We start from the raw sequence: 19,351 nt of genomic DNA on the forward strand, positions 1-19,351 counted from the left end.
AAGGGGTAGAAGGTAGTTGTTCTTTATGGTTATATCATTTAATCCTCTGTAATCAATACATGGGCTAAGACTCCCATCCTTCTTCCCCACGCCAAGAGAGGCCAGCGCCGAGGGGGGACGAGGAGGGCCAGATTAAACCAGAAGCTCGTGAAGTATTGATATATTACTCCATCGACTCCCGTTCGGGGCGTGATAAATTGTAAAGCCGACTTGAAAGGAGAGGAGCACCAGGGAGTAGGTCAATGGCACAGTCGCGTGGGCGGTGAGGTGGCAAAGTCAGGGCTCGCTCCTTGCTGAACACTGTGGCCAAATCATGATAAGCTAGGGGCACTAGGAACAGATCGGGTGAGGGAGGAGCTATGGAGACGGGTGGTTTGACAGTAGTGGCGGCAGAACGGAGACAGTGGGAATGACAGAAAACGCTCCAGCTAGAGATGGAGGCGGAACACCAGTCTATGTGGAGATTGTGTAGCCGTAACCATGGGAGACCCAGAACTACAGGAGAGGAGGGGGAGGAGATGACGTAGAGCTGAATTTGTGAGTGTTCAACTAGAGAAGAGTCAATGAAACTGTCATCTGCCCCGGAGTCCACAAACACATGTAAAAGTAGCAACTCACGTGAACACTGGAGAGATGCTGGGAGGAGGATACGAGTTGTAGGGCTGGGTAAGGATGTTGTCTGGCTCACCAATGTGCCCCTATACACTGGCGAGCCAGACCTTTTGGCAGAGCCGGGCAGGTGGAGAGATGGTGTCCGGGCTGACCGCAGTGGAGGCACAGCTGTTGGTTGAACCGGCGTTGTCGTTCCTTGGGGGTCAGCCGAGTCCTGTCCACCTGCATGGGTTCCTCCAGAGCAGGAGTAGTTCTGGGGATCCAGGTGGGACGTGGGCAGCTCTGGGGTATGGGCAGGGGGTAAGGGAGTTGGCTGGAGGTGGAGTTAACTGTTCCGCGGCTGGAGGAAGACTTCTCTCTCTCTCGCTCTCTTAGCCGATTATCTAGCCATATTACCAGGGAAATTAGCTGCTCGAGGGAGGCTGGTTCTTCCCTAGAGGCTAATTCGTCTTGCAATCTGTCTGATAACCCTCTTTTAAAGAAACTCACGAGCACAGGCTCGTTCCACCCTCATCTCGGCTGCCAAAATGCAGAAATCCCTGGCTTAACGAAAATAGTCTGGTGGCTGCTTCTGAACCCTGAACAGGGAGATCAAACACCCTCCTCATCTCTGTCACAAATGTGTCGTGAGACTCAAGAGCTCCTGAACCCGCCTCCCACAAAGCTGTTCCCCACTGGGCTTCTCTTCAAACTGTCACATGAACCTAAGTCTCTGGAGTACTGTTCTGGTGGGGGAACAAAAGGTTCCCTGGCCGGGGTAGAAGAGGGCTGCGCCGAGCTCGTCCTGGGGGGGTTACTGACAGCAGCAGGTGTAGTCGAGGAGGTGGCAGGTGTTTGGGTGGTGAGCAGGTTGACTTGATCTGGTTAACAGTGGTAGAGAGGTTCTGAAGTGTCTCCATTAGTCCCTGAAGCATTTGTTTGTGTCTTCCCACGAGGACACCTTGAGCGTTCAGGGCCTGGTGGATGGGGCTTGGATCTGCTGGGTCCATGTCTTGGCCAGATGATTCTGTTGTGCCGGGTGGAGCGAGAACCCAAGTGCGGACACTGAAGCAGAAAATGGTTTCAACAAAGGTGATTTATTAATCTTAGATATTGCGGGAGTTGAGCGCTCCAGGCGGAATCCCCGTCTGGTAGCGTGGAGGTGGTGGCGCAGGAGCTGCAGCTCACAGGGATGCAGGTGGCGCCAGGTGCCCCGGGGAGCACAGAGTGAAGCAGTGCCTGCAGAGGTGCAGAGGGCTGGATGGCTGGAAAAGGGCGCACAGGAAGCCAGCGGGTTGGTGATCACTGGAGGGAGAGCATGAAATAAATTAATCTCACAGGAGAACGAAACAACACAGTAGAAGCCGTAGTAATCTACAGTCTATTTGCAGCCTTGTACCACATCAATATAATCATCTGGCAGCAGGTAGCGTGAAGACAAAGGCTTTATCAGCAGCCGCTGATTGCCAACCTGCTGCAGGTGCGTCTGTGACAGCTGCTCCGGTGTACTATATAAAGCGGAAACTATTAGTTGTTTAATTACTCAATTCATCACAGATTTGTTTTAGCATTGTCATCATCAAAACCTGTTAAATACACCAGAAAGAATAAAACCCTCTTGTATACCAATGTGAATGATGCATACAGTATAGCTCTCTTGGCACTCTTTCTCCCCGCATGGGAGATCAGATTGATGAGATTTGGTTGCTTTGGTAGTTTTGAGCTGTTTTATAGCTCCATGAGACTGTCTACCGGTATCACAGATTTAAATTTAATGCAATTGAAGGCCATTTTAGGTAAATTTAAGACCTATTGGCTAAATCGTCTCATTCAATTTGATAGTTTAATTTTCATAAATGCCTATCTTCAAAATTCCATAAAATAATCTAATAAGGGACTTCCGGTTGACAATGTAAGAGAGCAGACGTTGGCTCGGGTCTCCCAATCATATTTGCTTAATTTTCTTCTTAGCCATTGGACTTTCTTTTATCCAACTGTCACAGCGCATTACAAAGTTATTTCGACACCTTTGACACCAAAATGAGCTGCTCTAAACATAACAAAAGTGGTGCACAAATTCCAGTTGTAATACGAGCCAGCACTAGCATAGCTAGCAAACTCTCGGCCATGGCAGCTAACGTAGCTCCTGCTAACAATAGGTAGCGAAGGTGCTAACGCTAATGCTAACGTTGGCCCGCCTGTCCAAGGAGATGAGAATGGTAAGGACCCGGTCAAGTTTATTTCTAAGCTCCTGGCGGAATGTATGGGTCCTGACGTGTTTACTGATCCACCTGAACTAGAGAGGGCTTACCGGTCACTCGGTCCAAAACAGAAAGAGGGGAAACCAGCAAGACCATTCGTCGTGTGCTTTCTTCGTGTGCTTGAGTCGCACCGAGCAGCACGATTTGAAACGGGCACTCCAGAAGGGAGTTCGGTTCCGTATGAAGAACCTGGCCTGAACCTGAAGACGCCAAGAAATTTTACAACCGCCGGGTAATTAAGGAGTGATAAAAACATCCCAGGGTACATACAGAAATTCTTAAGTTGACTAAAATACCTTTTAATACCTTTTTTAATACATTCCCAGTATTTTTTAATACCAACACGACATCGAGCTGCAACTGTAGTAGCAACCTTTCGAACTTCAGAGTTGGGGGTAACTAATTATAAACGGATTGTAAACGGATCACTGTCATTTTGTTACTTAACTTTCGGAGTGAATAAGTGTAGTAATGCTTACAATTCAAATCAAGTACCTACCATTACTGGATACTCTGTTACTTTTTTGCCTCTATAAAAACACTGACCTATACACAATTATTTGTTATTTTATCCTGAGATGAGCAGCACAACAACATCTGACAGCTGCAGTTTGTCTCCTCACTCTCTGACCTCACCTCCTCTACTCCATGTGGCTTTTTGTTTGTTTGTTTGTTTGTTGTTTTTCTACCATATTGTATTAATATATTGTTGCTAATTGTTTCTATCTTTATTGATCCTAATCAAACATGTATTACTTCTATATACAGTAGACCTATGACACACACACAAACAGTCACATACACAAAACATGTTTACGATTTTCTGCCATTTTTTCTTTTTATTTCTCTATTTTATTTTATTGTTGTACTTTAATTGTATAATCCTTGATTTGGCAATATTGTTCACCTGACATTCATGCCAATAAGGCATCTTAAATTGGAATTGAACTGAGAGAGAGAGAGTCTACCTTTGAGTTAGGCAGTGAAGAATAATCTTTTTAAAAGTTTCTTTACACAAGGTGCTGGTAGGTGGTTATCAGACTCCATGTGTGACCTGACGGTATTCACTTCCATCCAGGAGATATTCATTGCCTTTTTACAGACATGGCAATAAGTCTTTGAATCTCGAGTCCTCTAACCAGAGGTCCCAAACATTACATTTCCCCATGACTTCGTCAATAGTAGCAAACTTTTCGAAACTTTTGGCAGCAAGCCAGCCGTGTGCTATCCAGTTGGAGCGTAGACTGAGGCGCTAACAGTTTCACCACGTCGCACACTGTCTGACATCACATCATCGATATCTCTCAGGTCCTACTCAAACATATCATTTGTATAAATAAATTCCCGTGATTTTCAGGAGACAGAGCTGCACTTACCACAAATGGAATAAAAATCATAATAGTTGGATAGTGGTTTGAAAATGTAGTACCTCGTCAGATGACATTTATTAGTTTTTAATACTTTTTAATGGCCTTAATTTTTGCTAATTTCATTTACTACCTTTTAATACCTTTTACAACCCCGCAGAAACTCTGCGTCCGTGACTGTTGGCGCTCATTATTGAGAAGAATAGCCTCTACATCAGGAACTGGACTTTACACAGACAATACTTACACTCACTCTCATCAATCAATCAATCAATCAATCAACTTTATTTATAAAGCACTTTTCATACATGAGTATGTAGCACAAAGTGCTTTACACAGGAAACATAAAACAATAATAAAGAAAGCCCCTCCCTCCCACCCTCCGTACTATATACATGCACACATACGTACACACACACACACACACACACACACACACTCTTACTACAGGAAATAAGGAGACATGGCAAGGCACTGAGGACTGAGGAAACGCCACCTTTGGGGCCGTCCACACTGGGAGGAGTCACAGGCTGTGCCACGGGGGGCACCAGAGCCCAGGCCCCCCGACCCTGACAGACAACGACTGGCTGGGCCAAAGGGACCCAAGGACAGCACCCCCAGCAGCATCCCAGACACAGCTCCCAGTGTGGAGGACCCCCCTGAGGAAACTCTGGAGTTAACCCTTAAAAACTAAAAACATAAGATAGGATAAAAACCCTGACAAAAGATAATTAAATGAAGTGAACAGTTAAAAGGATAAAATGCATAAGATAATAATAAATAAAATAAAATAGTATCGAAGATAAATAATTAAAAAAAAATTATTTAAGATGAAAATAGTTTAAAAAAAAACAAAAAACAAAAAAAAAAACAAGATAGGAACAACAACATAAAATACGATAGAACCACATAAGAATGGAATAAGAATTTAAAATATTAGTTAAAAGCCTGATTAAAAAGGTGTGTCTTTAACCTCAGTGGACTCAGGTTAAAGACAATGTACTTATTTTATTGTCTGTTTCTTTTATTGCTGTTTCTGGTTATTTTAGGTGTTGAAACTATCTGTGTGGCATGTAAATATTATTACTTTAGAATTCCCCCTAGTATGTAAATAATTTAATATCTGATGCTAGGTTAAAGCCCATCTAACTTTGTTTTTGCTCTAGTTATCATATGTGCTTAATATAATTCTTCTTTTTTTTTTCTTCTTTATCCTGACAACCTCATTAGCCATACTTTTAAATAGTGATGTTACTACTTTTGCACAAAATGATTGGAGTACCTTGAGCAAAAATAGAGTTAATCTTGTTCTCATCATTTTACTATGTATTTTTAAGTGGAGGCACTTTCTCTACTCTTCGGAGTGGATGCTGGGCTGTGGTGTGTCGGATCATGTATTCCTACAAACAGTACTGATGGATCTAGTAGACCATGAACAGGACACAGGAAAGTAATCGGAGTACAGGAGGGAAAAATGTCTTTTGAAGGGTTTTTTTTCTTTAAAGGGTTTGAACGGACCTGTAAAGCGAGCTAGAATATTTGCACATCTTAAACTTTTAAAATATGAAGTTGCTTTTTTGCAAGAAACACATTTAATGGTTAAAGACACATCAGATTAAAAAAAACGTGGGCTGGCCAAATTTTTCATTCAAGTTTCAATTCCAGGTCACGCGGCGCAGAAATCATAATTCATAAAAAAACACTCTTCAATGCCACAAACATTAAATCTGGCCATTTTATTATCGTTTCAGGGTCCCTCTATCACAAACCTGTCCTACTGGTTAATGTATATGCACCTGACTGGGACGATGAGAAATTCATAGAAAATGTATTCTTTTATATAACTGTCTTTCTGTACCTTGTTCTCAATAAAAAGATAGTTAAAAAAATGTAAATAAAATAATCTAAAATGTTAGCAGCAGTTTTTTAGCAAACTGCAGCACATTCATGTACCAGTCTCTATGTATCATTGTTAATAATTAGATGCTAAAATCATAACATTTTTACATAGGCACTCTTTTAAAAAATCAATTTAATTAAAATACCACTAAGCCATCAGCTATCCTGGATTGCACAACCTCATCTCGAACAGGCTGGGCTTTGAAACTGTTTTCTTTACCTTGTAGTCCCTGATTAGCCTGATTAGCTCCTCAGTCTTTTCATCAAGGTAGACAACGAGGCCTCTGATCACAGCCTCTCTTCTGGACTCAGTGCTGTTGTCCTATAAAAAAAAGAAATGAGATCATGCTACGTACAGACATCAGAAAGCTAATACATATAGCTAACTATTCAACTGTTGTGCAATAAGTACATGCCTCATTTAACATGTCAAGGGTCTCATCAAGTTTCTTCCCAACAGCGCTTCCCTTCCTCCTGTAGAGGCTCAACAGTCTGGGTGTGTACAACTTCCCCAGGAATGTGGACTGTAGTGGCTTCAGTGTGATCCTGGGAATTCCTCCTCGATCTGCAAAAGAGGTCAGAAGAGAGATGGAGAGACATCATGAGATACAGAAAAAAAGAATTACAGAGACACAGAGCAACAAATACAGGACAGAGAACCCTTAGGCTAGACTTGGTTCATCCCCGCCCCACCACAGGGAATCAGGTAAGTTTAGCTTTTATTCTGACAGTCTCATCAGGTTTTATCCACAGGTAATCAGAGAGGTTTCATCAGGTAAACATCGTCTTCATATGTTTTCACAGGTAATGCAGTCAATGTTTTTTTCTTTGTTATTTGTGTTGGCAAATGTCAGGCTGAAGACTTTGAAACTTTACCATTACTACCTCTATTGGAGAAGACACAATTAAAATGTACAACACACCTGTGAAAGCTCAAACAGGGCAGGCCATCGAGCTTTGAAGTCAATCACAGCTGCTCTATTGAGGATTACATCTTTTCGACGCAGTGAAAAGGTTTTGCCATCTTCTCATTGATGATTTTGGTGTTGTCCTTCTTCTTGTACTCATAGAGAAGCTCTACTCTCCCCTTTTCAAGGGTTTCATCAGTTTCACCTTGAGGATGAGGTGGGAGATAGTTTACCTCAGATTTCTTAGCTTTTAGTTGGAGGTCCATGTAGGATACTATGGTATGTGGTCCTGCCATGGGCAGCACCATAAATATATAATGTAGGAGACACTGCTCACACACTACTTTGATATATATATGATTATTAATCACTGGCAATTAATATTACACTCGTTAAAGGGGCACCACCTCCGTGTTTAGTTATTGGAATAATCCGGAGGACATTATTCCAAACACCCAACTGTACAAGTTGGCTTGGACAGTTAGAGTCCATTCAAAATCAATTTATTCAATATCAATCAATATTCAGTCTCAATATTCTGAAGTAGTGAATTCTTTGCACGTATCCATCGGTTCTCCATATTAAAATTAAGTTCCAGACAAAGACAAACAATTACATGTTTATTGACTAAATAATTTGGGTAAAATAAAAGACATGACAATTTTAGACGAACAACAGATAACAGAAAATGTAAAGACTGTAATTAGGAAAGTAATAAAGTCGTGTGACCGTCGGCAGATGGTAAAGTTAAAGGGTTGGGTTTTTATATATTAAATATTACGGGAGTAATCTTTTTTATACTAACGAGACCCTAACCTCAACTTTCTTAAGTTCATAAGATAGAAGTCAGAACTTTGACAGAAGTCAGAACTTTAGACAGAAGTCAGAACTTTGACAGAAGTCAGAACTTTAGACACCACTCATTCTCACGTGTGTGGATCCAGCTGCATGAAGACGTTCAGCCGGTTTTGTCTGGGAGTCAGGAGGCACTGAAGTTTGGTGTTCTTGAGAGTTCTGGGTTGGACTACGGCACGGCGCGTCAGTCCAGTAGCCAGAGGAAGGGCCGGTACTCTGTTGAGGAACTCTTGGTCCGAAGGCCCAGCGGGTTTTCCCGCCTTGGGAGCGCTGGGGCAGAGTCGGTCTCGGCTGGGAGCACACAAAGTTTCTTTCATTGGACTCTTTGCAAGGCTTGCAATTTTCTTCATCAGATGATCACAGTCTTGAAAAAGACTTTTCTTGATAGTTTCAAATAGTGGTACTCAAGTTCTGATTCTGAAATTAATTCAACTTCTTCTGGATCAGGCGGTGATACTTTAACAGTATAGAATCAAAAAGAAAAGAATTCGTTCTATTAAAAACTTGAATAAAAGTGAATACTTAAAGTAGGGATTCAATTCGCTTGTCTTAGCTTGTTGCAAAAATAAAAGTAAAGATTACTTTAAAAATAAAAATAAAATAAAAATGAAAAACAAAGAAGAGAAGAGAAGAGAAGAAGAAGAAGCAGGGGGAGAAAAGGACAGAGAGAGAAGCGTGTCCGGAGAAAAAGAGCAGAGTAAAGTGTAGGAAGAGGTGAGAGCAGAGCAGAGGGGTCTGTTTATGACCTGCAGCAGGGGGGGGGGCGGCTGACAGTGTCACACCTCCCGTGATCTGAGTTGAGGCTCTCAAAAAGTTAATCTAACTATACTATTGGATTTAATGTTTTGAAATCATGTTTTAACCTTCCCAAAACTTCACCATCTTAAAAGTCGAATTTTTGTCTTTGTGAAAAGATGCAACATGATAATGATCATTTGTCATTCAAAAGAATTATAACCTGATTAAGACATGAAGCACTTAAGTATACAACATATGACAATAAAGTATACAACACACAGTAGAACCAAGGACTTATACATATTCCCTGTAGTTCTATCTTTAACAAAACATATCAGACATTTAACTGGTAAATAATACAAGTATTACACAAGGAATGATGATCTTCAAATCTCTCCTCCCTCGACAAAGGGGAGGGGGTTTCTGTTGACCTCAAACTTATTGAGTAATAAACTTCATTTGGGCTTCACAAGAACATAAGAAAGATCTGTCGAATGACGTTCTTACTCTATTTCGGGATCCGTTAAATTTAAGAAATTGAGATGTAGTTTATTTGTTATTTAGGACTTTTGGGTGAGAACAGAAGACTGAAAGGGGGGACTGGTATGTCAGACCCAGGAACAACAACGGTCGTAAATAACAGTTGTACATGTGAGAAGGAGAACACACAGATTAGGTTTCCCATTAAGCCTTCCCCCACTGGAGAATGTTCCAGAGGGAGAGAAACGTAGAGTAAAACATCTTAAATCACCACATCTATGTTAGAAACCAGTCCTTCTTCCTTTTGGTGTGACCAAAGAAAACTCTATCGGGCTTGACCTTGTTTGACCTGAGGAACAGGGGTTCATCTTCTTTGGAGGAAGAGGAACAGACCAGATGTGCTTTAGTCGTTGTAAATTACAAAGAAGATCTCTGGTGATCTGTTTATTGCAAGAAAAACAACATCTTCCCACTCTGTGGAGAGGAGAGGAATTTGCCAGGCCAGGATATGGGGCTTTCAGTCCCAAATGCTGGAAAAAGGAGTTGATTTGGGTTAAAGGTAATCATGGCCAAAATGAGACCACTTTAAGATGCAGAGACAACGGCTTGTGTTCCTACATATTCCCCCACTTCGATCCGATGTCCGTGGTAGCAGGAACTTTGGATCGATGAAGTCACACTGTCCGTCGTCGAGGCATCTTCGTGGCACACTTCAAGATCAGAGTGAGTGTCTGTCTCTATATGCTAAGGTCTAATCATATAGCAAAGGAACAGGAAACAATATTGATAACAATATTGATAACCCTAACTTCTTCTGAGGGTTAGTAAGAAGTACTAGTCTTATAGTGTTAGTGACTATCATGACTAGCTGTAAGACTCATTGGAGTCACGACCTTCAGATTATTTCAGATAATACATTTGTGCATTTATCAAGTTTACACCGTATTCTTCCTTAATTTATGTTTCATTCTTGGGTCCAAAGTAGGCTTAATGAGGCCTCTTGTAGGACTCTTAAGGGATTTTTGTCTTCCCTGTTTGACAGTTAAATCGGTAGTTAGACCTGTCTTTAGCGCGCAACTTTTAAATTATTTAATCAGTACTTTGCTTATTTTATTCATCAAATATGATCTTTTAATTTGAATTAAATGTGGAGTTTGTTTGGTTAATTGACTTGAGGTTTGATTTAAACCACAGTCATCTAAGTTTTAACACAGAAGCTAAGTATTTAATCTAATCGTAAAGCTACTTTGATACTAGTTAACAGTTTAATTGTTTGACTTGCATACGCGTAGCATATATCAAAATCAAAATTCAAATAATTTCGAAAGAAAATTAAAGTTTTAATTAAATTTGGATTAAATTATCGAATGCGTGATTCTACAATTTAATTATTATATTTACCTGTGTAATGAGACACATCAATTTACTATGTTAAGTTTTGCAGTATTACAAGTTTTAGTATCAACAATTGATCAACTCAGTGTTTGGAATTTCAGCCTGTTTAAAGCTGAAAAGATCACAATTCCATTTACCAAGTCAATCCTCAAAACAGGTTATTTTAGAGGTATTAGTTGTTAACACAATCAGCCACTTAGGAGTAATTTAACAAATTCAATTTACTAGAGCCGAGCACAGATGGGTGCTATTCACAAATTTGGGATGTCTTACTGCAGTTTGAGCAGCAGATCAAGGAGTCAAGAGGCAGGACTTTTTTAGCTCCACCCACTGATATACCCCCACTTGTTTAGCAGGATTTGGCTCAGTGGTGGTTTGACCACTGAGGGGGTAACTTCTAAGCTGTGGAATTCACAGCAGTTGAGTTCACTTTTCACTCAACAGCAACTTCTGGGCGACGGTGGCCAGAAGTGATCTCTTTTTCACAGACAGTTTTCCAGTGCTTTAGAAAACCTTTCAAACGACAGCCAGTATTTCATTCATTTTACTGGTATTTTCACAATTTAAACTGATAGAGCGATCTCTTCGTCTCTTTTACACAGTCTAAACTTTTTCTTTAAATCGCAGCATGCATTTCATCCATTTACTTCGGATTTCATAATTTAAACCGGTAGGAGGATTTCTTCGCTCCTTTTTCACGGTCTAAACTTTTTCTTTTAATTCGCAGCAAGCATTTCATCCATTTACTTTGGATTTCACAATTTAAACCGGTAGGAGGATTTCTTCGCCCCTTTTTCACGGCCTAAACTTTTTCTTTTAATTCGCAGCAAGCATTTCATCCATTTACTTTGGATTTCATAATTTAAACCGGTAGGAGGATTTCTTCGCCCCCTTTTCACGGCCTAAACTTTTTCTTTTAATTCGCAGCAAGCATTTCATCCATTTACTTTGGATTTCACAATTTAAACCGGTAGGAGGATTTCTTCGCCCCTTTTTCACGGTCTAAACTTTTTCTTTTAACCAGCTACAAGCATTGCTTTTCTTTACTGGTATTTTCGCAATATGGACTTGAGAAAGGGATTTCGTCGCCTTTACGCAGTCAAAATACACTGTCTTCTTGTCAGGATTGTTGCCATGGCAACCGATCTTGGTATTACACTACACAGAGTGATACCTTAACGAACAACCTCACTGTTAAAACAGCTGTCTTTTGTTTAGTTAGCTACTCTAATCAGAACACTTGAGGGTCTAAGCAAATTAAACATATCGCTGGAGCATCGCAGGCCGATAGCAATTTAACTTAGGGATAAAATCAATCCTCTGGCAAGTACAAGCACAAGAAAGCTAAGACCTTAGAGATTACTACAGAAGTGTCAGAATGAAGACATGTGTTACTGTGTCAGAGTAAATTCATCAGGAACACAATGAAATGATGTCATCGTCATTTAGAGTCAAATCTACCTTTGAACCATGTATGAATCTAAGATGATCTAACAATTTGTAAAGTAATATCTCATGAGTAACTGTGCAAAAGTGAACCTGAGCAATGTCACAGATGTTTTAACACAGATATGTCCAGGTGGAATCTGACCTTTCTGGAAAACTAATTATATTTCACTAATATGTCATAATGGTCGGGGGCATACGACAGGCTTGTAAAGTGTTCGGAGATTAGTAATAACAGCCAAATAACACAGTTAACACCAACACAGAGAGCACTTGTTGAGTCGGAGGGCAAAAAGTGTATCATCACGCCGCATCATCAGGACCAGCGGTCCCGAACCTCTTCTGCACCACGGACCGGTTTCATGTAGGACATTATTTTACGGAGTACACGGTAGTAAAATTCAATTATACAACTGATAAGTGCCACACGATGTGCCTTCCTTATGTCCAGTCTACTCCGTAACTCACTAAGGTAACATACTCCAGGCCACCGTGGTTTGCAGTCTCCAGCAGCTGTCCACTCGTCCTCCCCACAGCTGCAGTTCAGCCACTTTATCAGACACCCTGCAGACAGTTGTCCTTCTCCCGACATGTAGCTTCCTTCTCCCGGCAGTCATCGGCTCTTCTTGTCTCTTCATTGGGCCTCCTCCTTTTTCTAGCGAAGCTCTCCGAAGACGTTTGTTCCGCTGGTTGTGGTCAGCTGGAGGGCTTATTATGTTTATAACGTGAGTCAAACAGGTCCGTGTCAAGCGCATCAAGAGGAACAGACGGAAAGTATTAAAAGAGAATCCGTTTTTCAAAATAAAACAACTTACAAAGTTTGATCGTCAATATAATGGAAATAAAATACCTTATTTATTTTTTCTCTGCGGCCCGGTACCAAACGACCCACAGACCGGTACCGGTCCGCGACCCAATGGTTGGGGACCCCTGATCCGGACCATCTTGATCATCATCATGCCAGAGGTGTAGAGTGAGCAGAGAAACATGTGTTAAAGCCCCTGTACAGACTTTTCATTTAGTGTTGATTTTGGCGGCCCTGCTGGACGGAAGCGGTAGTGTTTTGCCGGAATGGAGACTGCATTTCCCATGAGCTCTAGCGCCCACTGTCGTGAAGACGTTTGTCTGGCCGGCGCGTGTACATTTGTTTTGGAAACGTCGGAAAGACGACGGGACTTGCTTTGAAAACTTTTTTTTTTTTTAGCAGCTATCTGCAGCGTGCATATTGACGAGGTAATGTGTCTGTTTGTATTTCTACTTAATATAATATGCCGCCGGTGAAACAAAGTAATGCTGCTGTTGCACTGCAATTTCCCAGCTATATATATTACCCACAGTGCTACAGAGCTAGCGTTACAGCAAAGTCACAGTGATTGTGATGGATTTTTTGTTCTAAGTAAGAAACTGAATCATTTATAATGACAGAGGATATTACCGATGCATCGTTGCAGGTCGGCTGGGCTGATACACACAGCTGAAATGGATGCGTGATCTAAGACGTTTGTTGTCGTTTTCACGAGTGTAGTATCTAGAGCTAATCTAGTGGTAACGTTAGCCAGCTTTGTTGTAACAACATAAATTCATGTATTGCTGTAAACTACGTCCCGCATTACATTTCATAAATGAAATAAAATTTACAAACCTGTCTAGGAGGCATCGAGCAAATTCTGGATCCGACCCTCCCTTCAAGCCCCGCAACTCTCTCCATCTCTGGAAGGAATCGCCAATGTTTATCCGTGTTTAGCCCTAGCTCGATCAGATTCCCTCTTGGCCTTTCGTTGGTCTTCGGTTCGAATTCTTTTTCTTTTCTTTGTCTCATTATCAGCCATGACAAAAGTTTTAGCTCGGTTAGCACTGGCTAGCGTAGCAACAAAACAGCTATGCCGTATCCTGAATGTCGTCAGTTCCGGTCTGACTGCCGTAAATCGTTTCGTTAGTGGTCCGACCCGACCAATGCCTTTCAGAGGTATAGAATTAGACTACTTAGAAAACGCGTATCTTCACGCTGATGGGCTCATTTGCTGTTGTAGTTAACAGAGACACATCAGCAGAAACCAGAGACATTTCTATATCCAGTTAAAAACTCCGTACAGGGGCTTTAATTAAAAACACTAGTGCAGTGCCCGTAGGAAGCATGTATTTCTATAGAAAAGTGGGAGGTTAAGTAGCTTTTTCATGGATGGCCAAATGAGGCTGTTTGAAGGTGGGACGTCAGGGATATTTAGGTTTGATGTGAAATCTGATATTCCAGGGTATAATTGGCTGTTTTTGACTATTTTTGATTTTGCCATTATATTTCACCTTAAAAACTATTTAATAGTTTATTATTTTTAGCACAACCTCACATGTGTGACTGTACAGTTATTTTTTCATTTTAAGGTACTATATTAACACTATGGACCTAAAATCACAAAATAACATAAAATCAGAGGCTCCTCAGCTCATTCCTGCCTGTTCCACATTCAGCCGTCTCCTCCTTGGTTTGCCTCACAACACGACTCCACTACTCACTAAACACACCACACCAAACACTACATAACACACTAACTATACACTCCAAACACGCTATATGTCACAAATCTCTCAACTCTCAAAACTCGCTATCTCTGTCGCCGTCTCCAACACATCACTGCTGCTGTCAATCATCCGCCGATGTCCCTCCCACATCTTCCTGTTCCTCAACAACCAAACTTGCTGCTTGGACACTTTCGTGACAAAAGCACATTTTTACTGTTTCTTCCTGCACCAGACATAAAGCAAATGTAACGGCAATGTTCGCGAAAAAGCGTGTTGGACATAATTTACCCTAAACCCAGTTTTGGACGTGCCAGTGCATCTGCTCCGTCAACTCGGGAGGTGGGCCGTGTGGGTCGGTTAGCGGCTAGCAGCTAGCTACACACGAACATCCACAGATTCCGATCCCACTTTGTTGACTGCGCGTCTCCGGATCTCCTCAGACCCGAACAGACTCAGTCTGGACTTGTTTAATCTCATTACAATCCACAGCAGTCAGTTTAGATGCACAGAACAGAATGGGACCGAACCGCCGGCAAAATCCCGGTCCAGCTCGCGCCGCTGCAGGTATAAATCCGCTTGTGACAAAAGCACATTTTTACTGTTTCTTCCTGCACCAGACATAAAGCAAACGTAACAGCAAAGTTCACGAAAAAGCGTGTTGGACATTATTTACCCTAAATCCGGTTTTGGACGTGCCAGTGCGTCCGCTCCGTCGACTCGGGCGGTGGGCCGTGACACGAACATCCACAGATTCTGATCCCACTTTGATGTCCGCGCGTCTCCGGATCTCCTCAGACCCGAACAGACTTGGACTTGTTTAATCTCATTAATCCACAACAGTCAGTTTAGATGCACAGAACGGAACGGAACCGCCGGCAAAATCCCGGTCCAGCTCGCGCTGCTGCAGGTATAAATCCACTTGTTTCTTCAGGTATGTCGTGGGCTTGAGCTCTGCAGTGATTGGCTCTGGTGCTAACGTGACTGTGGTGGCTCCGGTGGACAATGCTTGCAGAATTTGTAAAGCATTTTATGAAATAATTTATTCACACTATCATTGCAGTCCAAGCAAATGCTTATTGCACACCACTGAACCACGCAGCAGCCATGTTGAAAGTCTCAGGTCAGTCTGATCCTGATCCGCAGAGATATTTGAGGAACACACACACACACACACACACACACACACACAGAGACAGACAGACAGACAGAGATTTCTTGCTTTTATAGAGAGATGTGTTCAGCAGGTACAACCAGTTTGTCTTGTAGGGCTGAGGAGCTCAGCCTTTATGAAAAGTCACAGGAGTTCTACTGGATACCAAAAGGAGACACTCGGACGTTTTTCTCTCTGGAAAGGTAAAAACTGCATGTTTTAATTCTTCTTAAGGGTGATAACGTCTGTCGGGTAACACTATGTAATTGATTTATAGGTTTGTTTCATTCTTCTGAACCCACTGTGTCATTGTTGTAGTATATAACATAAGTTGGTTGGTACGCAGTGACTCCCTGTTAGCCGAGCTTGTGTGGGCAGACAGAGTGTAACAGTGATGACGTATTTCTGAAGGCAACCGCCTGGTTCCCTCGTCAAAAAGCTTATGGGATTTTCAAATTTTGCGGAAAATAATATGTTTATGATACTTACACGTTTTGTTCAGCAAGATAATGTTCACAGATGAACACTGCCTTGGAGATTTTCAAAGGGTAAGATGAGTCACTAGAAGTAAAAAGCTAATGTTAGGCTATAAACAGACTGCATTGACTGAAATGTCACCACCACTAATCGTCTCACTACATAATTACTGTACACGTTTTCTGTAAACTGATCAGTCTACAACTTGTAAAGAATAATGAGAGAATAATTTGCAGCTAAAATCCGCCTGTAAAGACAGATTTATTAGTAGATGAACTCCTGGTCTCCGTGTTCTGCATAATAATGTTTAATGTCTTTGACAACTTTTGCAGTCTCATTTAGCAACTTGTTAACAACTGCTGTTTTTAAGACGCGTAAGTGCTTTATAGTTAAATTGTGGGATGTTTATTGATGTATTTTATGTCATAAATTAAAAATGTGTAAATGTCTTAAGCTGTGGTAACCACAGACCTTATATCAGGCATATAACTGAAAAATAATTCAGAAACCTCACAGCCTTTAAGATGAAGGAACCAGATGTGCAAAAATACTTGTACTTTTTTTTCTGGTTTTAGGACTACAAGCTACATCACTCTATAGAGCCACTAAGCTCCACCTCTAACTGAGCTACCTGCTGATGGAAACTAGTTGGTACTAGTGTTGTGTCGGTCGCGAACGTGTCGTTCGATCAAACAAATCTTTTGAGTGAATGAAGTGAACGGAATGACTTCATGAACTGATTCGTTCCTTTCTCAGTTCAGTTGAGCTCAGCCGCGAGCATGCCGGCCGGTTCACGTACTGTGCTAAAAGTGGCGCTGTGTCACTCACTCACTCAGGGCAGAGGAGTTGATTCACGTTAAGTAACTGTACTGCTAAAATTAGCACTGTGTTGCTAACATCCATGTAGCATCATGTTAAGTGATTTTACTGTGCACAGAGGACACTTTCACCGTGTGACACATGAAAACACTTTTTGCCATAAGCTGACGTAGTGACAGAATGGTCCGTAAAACGGTGGATACATTTTATTTAATACTCTATGTGATGTGCAAAAATGTAAGATGAGGCTTTTATTATAACATTGGTGTTTAGCATGCATACTTGGACAAGCAATAGAGGTTATACTGTATAAACTGTACATTTGATTATCTGTAACTCATGATGTAGTTATCAAAGTGATCCATCATCAGTTTCTTTTTCTGCTTCCACAGATGTCTCCACCAGCTTCCTACAAAAGACTGTTTTTTGCAACAGTATCTGCTCTTGGCCTGATCTGCTGTGTTCTTACATTCTACATGTATTTTGAGTTTCCATCTTCTGTCTGCCAAATTGCATCTCTATCAGCTGAAGACAAGGATTATCCAGATGAAAAGCCCATTGTCCTGTTGTGGTACTGGCCTGTTGGTGTGAAGTTTGATTTCAAAGATTGTTCTAAATACTTCAACATTGACAGCTGTGTTCTGACCGATGACAGATCCCTCTACAACAAATCAAAGGGAGTCCTTTTCTTCCACAGAGACATTGATGGGTATTTGTTAAACATGCCACAGGAGCTACGTCCAAGTTTTCAGAAGTGGATTTGGTACCATCTGGAGTCCCCAACGAACACGAGGAAGATACCAGGTCTGGAAAACCTGTTCAACCTCACACTTTCCTACAGAAGAGATGCTGACATCACGATGAGGTTTGATCTCACTGTCAGAGAAACAGAAATGAAAGATGACTTTACTCTGCCCAAGAAAGACAAACTGTTGTGTTGGATTGTTAGCAACATCGACCCAAACACTGGAACAGGTACAAGAGAACAATATTACCGTGAACTGTCCCAACACATTAAGATCGACCTCTTTGGTGCAGCTTATGCAGGGCGTTGGTTGAGCCTTGAAGAGTACTACCCAACTGTGGGTAGCTGTAAGTTTTACCTCTCATTTGAGAACTCGCTCCACAGAGACTACATAAACGAGAAGGTTAACGGACCACTTGTGGCTGGGACGGTCCCTGTAGTTTTGGGTCCACCCAGAGAAAACTATGAGGAGTTTTTCCCCCCTGACGCCTTCATTCACATAAATGATTTCCCTGATGCAAAGTCACTGGCTGACTATCTGCTTTTCTTGGACAAGAACGATGAAGAGTACATGCGTTACTTTGAGTGGAGGGAGTTCTACTCAGTCACTCCTCATCTGCTGGGATTGGAAAATGAATTCACTAAGCCCGTCTGTCTCGCCTGCGACTACATGTCAAGAGACGAAGGTTACAGTGTTGTTAATGACCTTTATGGGTGGTACTTTTCATAAGTACTATTCTAACGGCAAACAGATCAACCTCTCTTCTTGTCAGTTGTATCCTGTTTGACTAAAATAAGAATTGTTTTGCTGGATTAAAACAAAGGTATTGCGTCTCTGTGACTGGGTTCATGTAATGTCCACATGAGGATTTATGTATGATTCTGACAATTACAGTATCTTTTATGAATATTAAAAGGGCGAGGTGACTATCTTCATATATTTTTCTCTGTAGAACTAATAGTTCAAAATGTATAACAACCAAATACACCATCTTTATCAAGTAAGATCTCAGAGTTTGACATGCTGACACAGTAGTGGTCCAGCTGGTAAGTATGGGAGTCAGGTTAGTCAAGCATGACATCTGAAGGCTAACGAGAGGTGAGAGAAATCCATCTGAGAAGTCTGATATGATGTCCTGTGGATTTGCATGGCGATATCATCACAATGATTCCTCCAACTACTGTGACTGCACACTATATGGAGATCAACAGGGACATATGGTCCAAGATCTCAGACTTGTGAACTGTCCGAAATGAAAAGAAACATGAAAGAACAAAATAAAAACAAAGATAAAACTGACTATGAGTAGGATCAGTAAAAAAGTGCCTTTTTAGTAAATGAGAAGAATAAACAAAATAAACAAAGATGAAATACAATCAGTTAAATGAGTTGTAAAGTGCTGTAATAGAGACACCATAGATACACATCTGGACAAGAGAGACACCACAAACACTATGGATTAAAGATGTGCCACTTTTGAGCTTCCATAAATTGTTGGCTATTGTTGTAATTTTTTTTTTTTTTGTATCTGTTTAGTTGAACACATCAGCTGTATTGTATGAAATTAAATTTAAATGTGTTGAATCAAAATCAAGATTTTTTTCTGTAGAAAATGTTTCTCTTGTTCATCAGTCCTGTCAGCTGTGTTACATGTGGTTTGTATCATAAATCTTTTAACTGTTGGATAAACTGTAACAAAAAA

At 41.3% G+C, this 19,351-nt stretch overlaps 1 protein-coding gene across 1 annotated transcript; it reads left to right on the forward strand.

Annotated features, from left to right (window-relative positions):
- The first annotated feature begins 15,759 nt into the window (after positions 1 to 15,759).
- LOC115578453 (alpha-(1,3)-fucosyltransferase 9-like) lies at positions 15,760 to 19,129 on the forward strand. Its single transcript, XM_030411413.1, has 2 exons — positions 15,760 to 15,810; positions 17,296 to 19,129. The coding sequence occupies exon 2, from the start codon at positions 17,296 to 17,298 to the stop codon at positions 18,376 to 18,378; it is 1,083 nt and encodes a 360-aa protein (XP_030267273.1). The 5' UTR covers positions 15,760 to 15,810; the 3' UTR covers positions 18,379 to 19,129.
- Positions 19,130 to 19,351: the final 222 nt, after the last annotated feature.

The sequence above is a fragment of the Sparus aurata genome, chromosome 3 (assembly GCF_900880675.1).
Source record: "Sparus aurata chromosome 3, fSpaAur1.1, whole genome shotgun sequence".
Taxonomy (NCBI): Eukaryota; Metazoa; Chordata; class Actinopteri; order Spariformes; family Sparidae; genus Sparus; species Sparus aurata.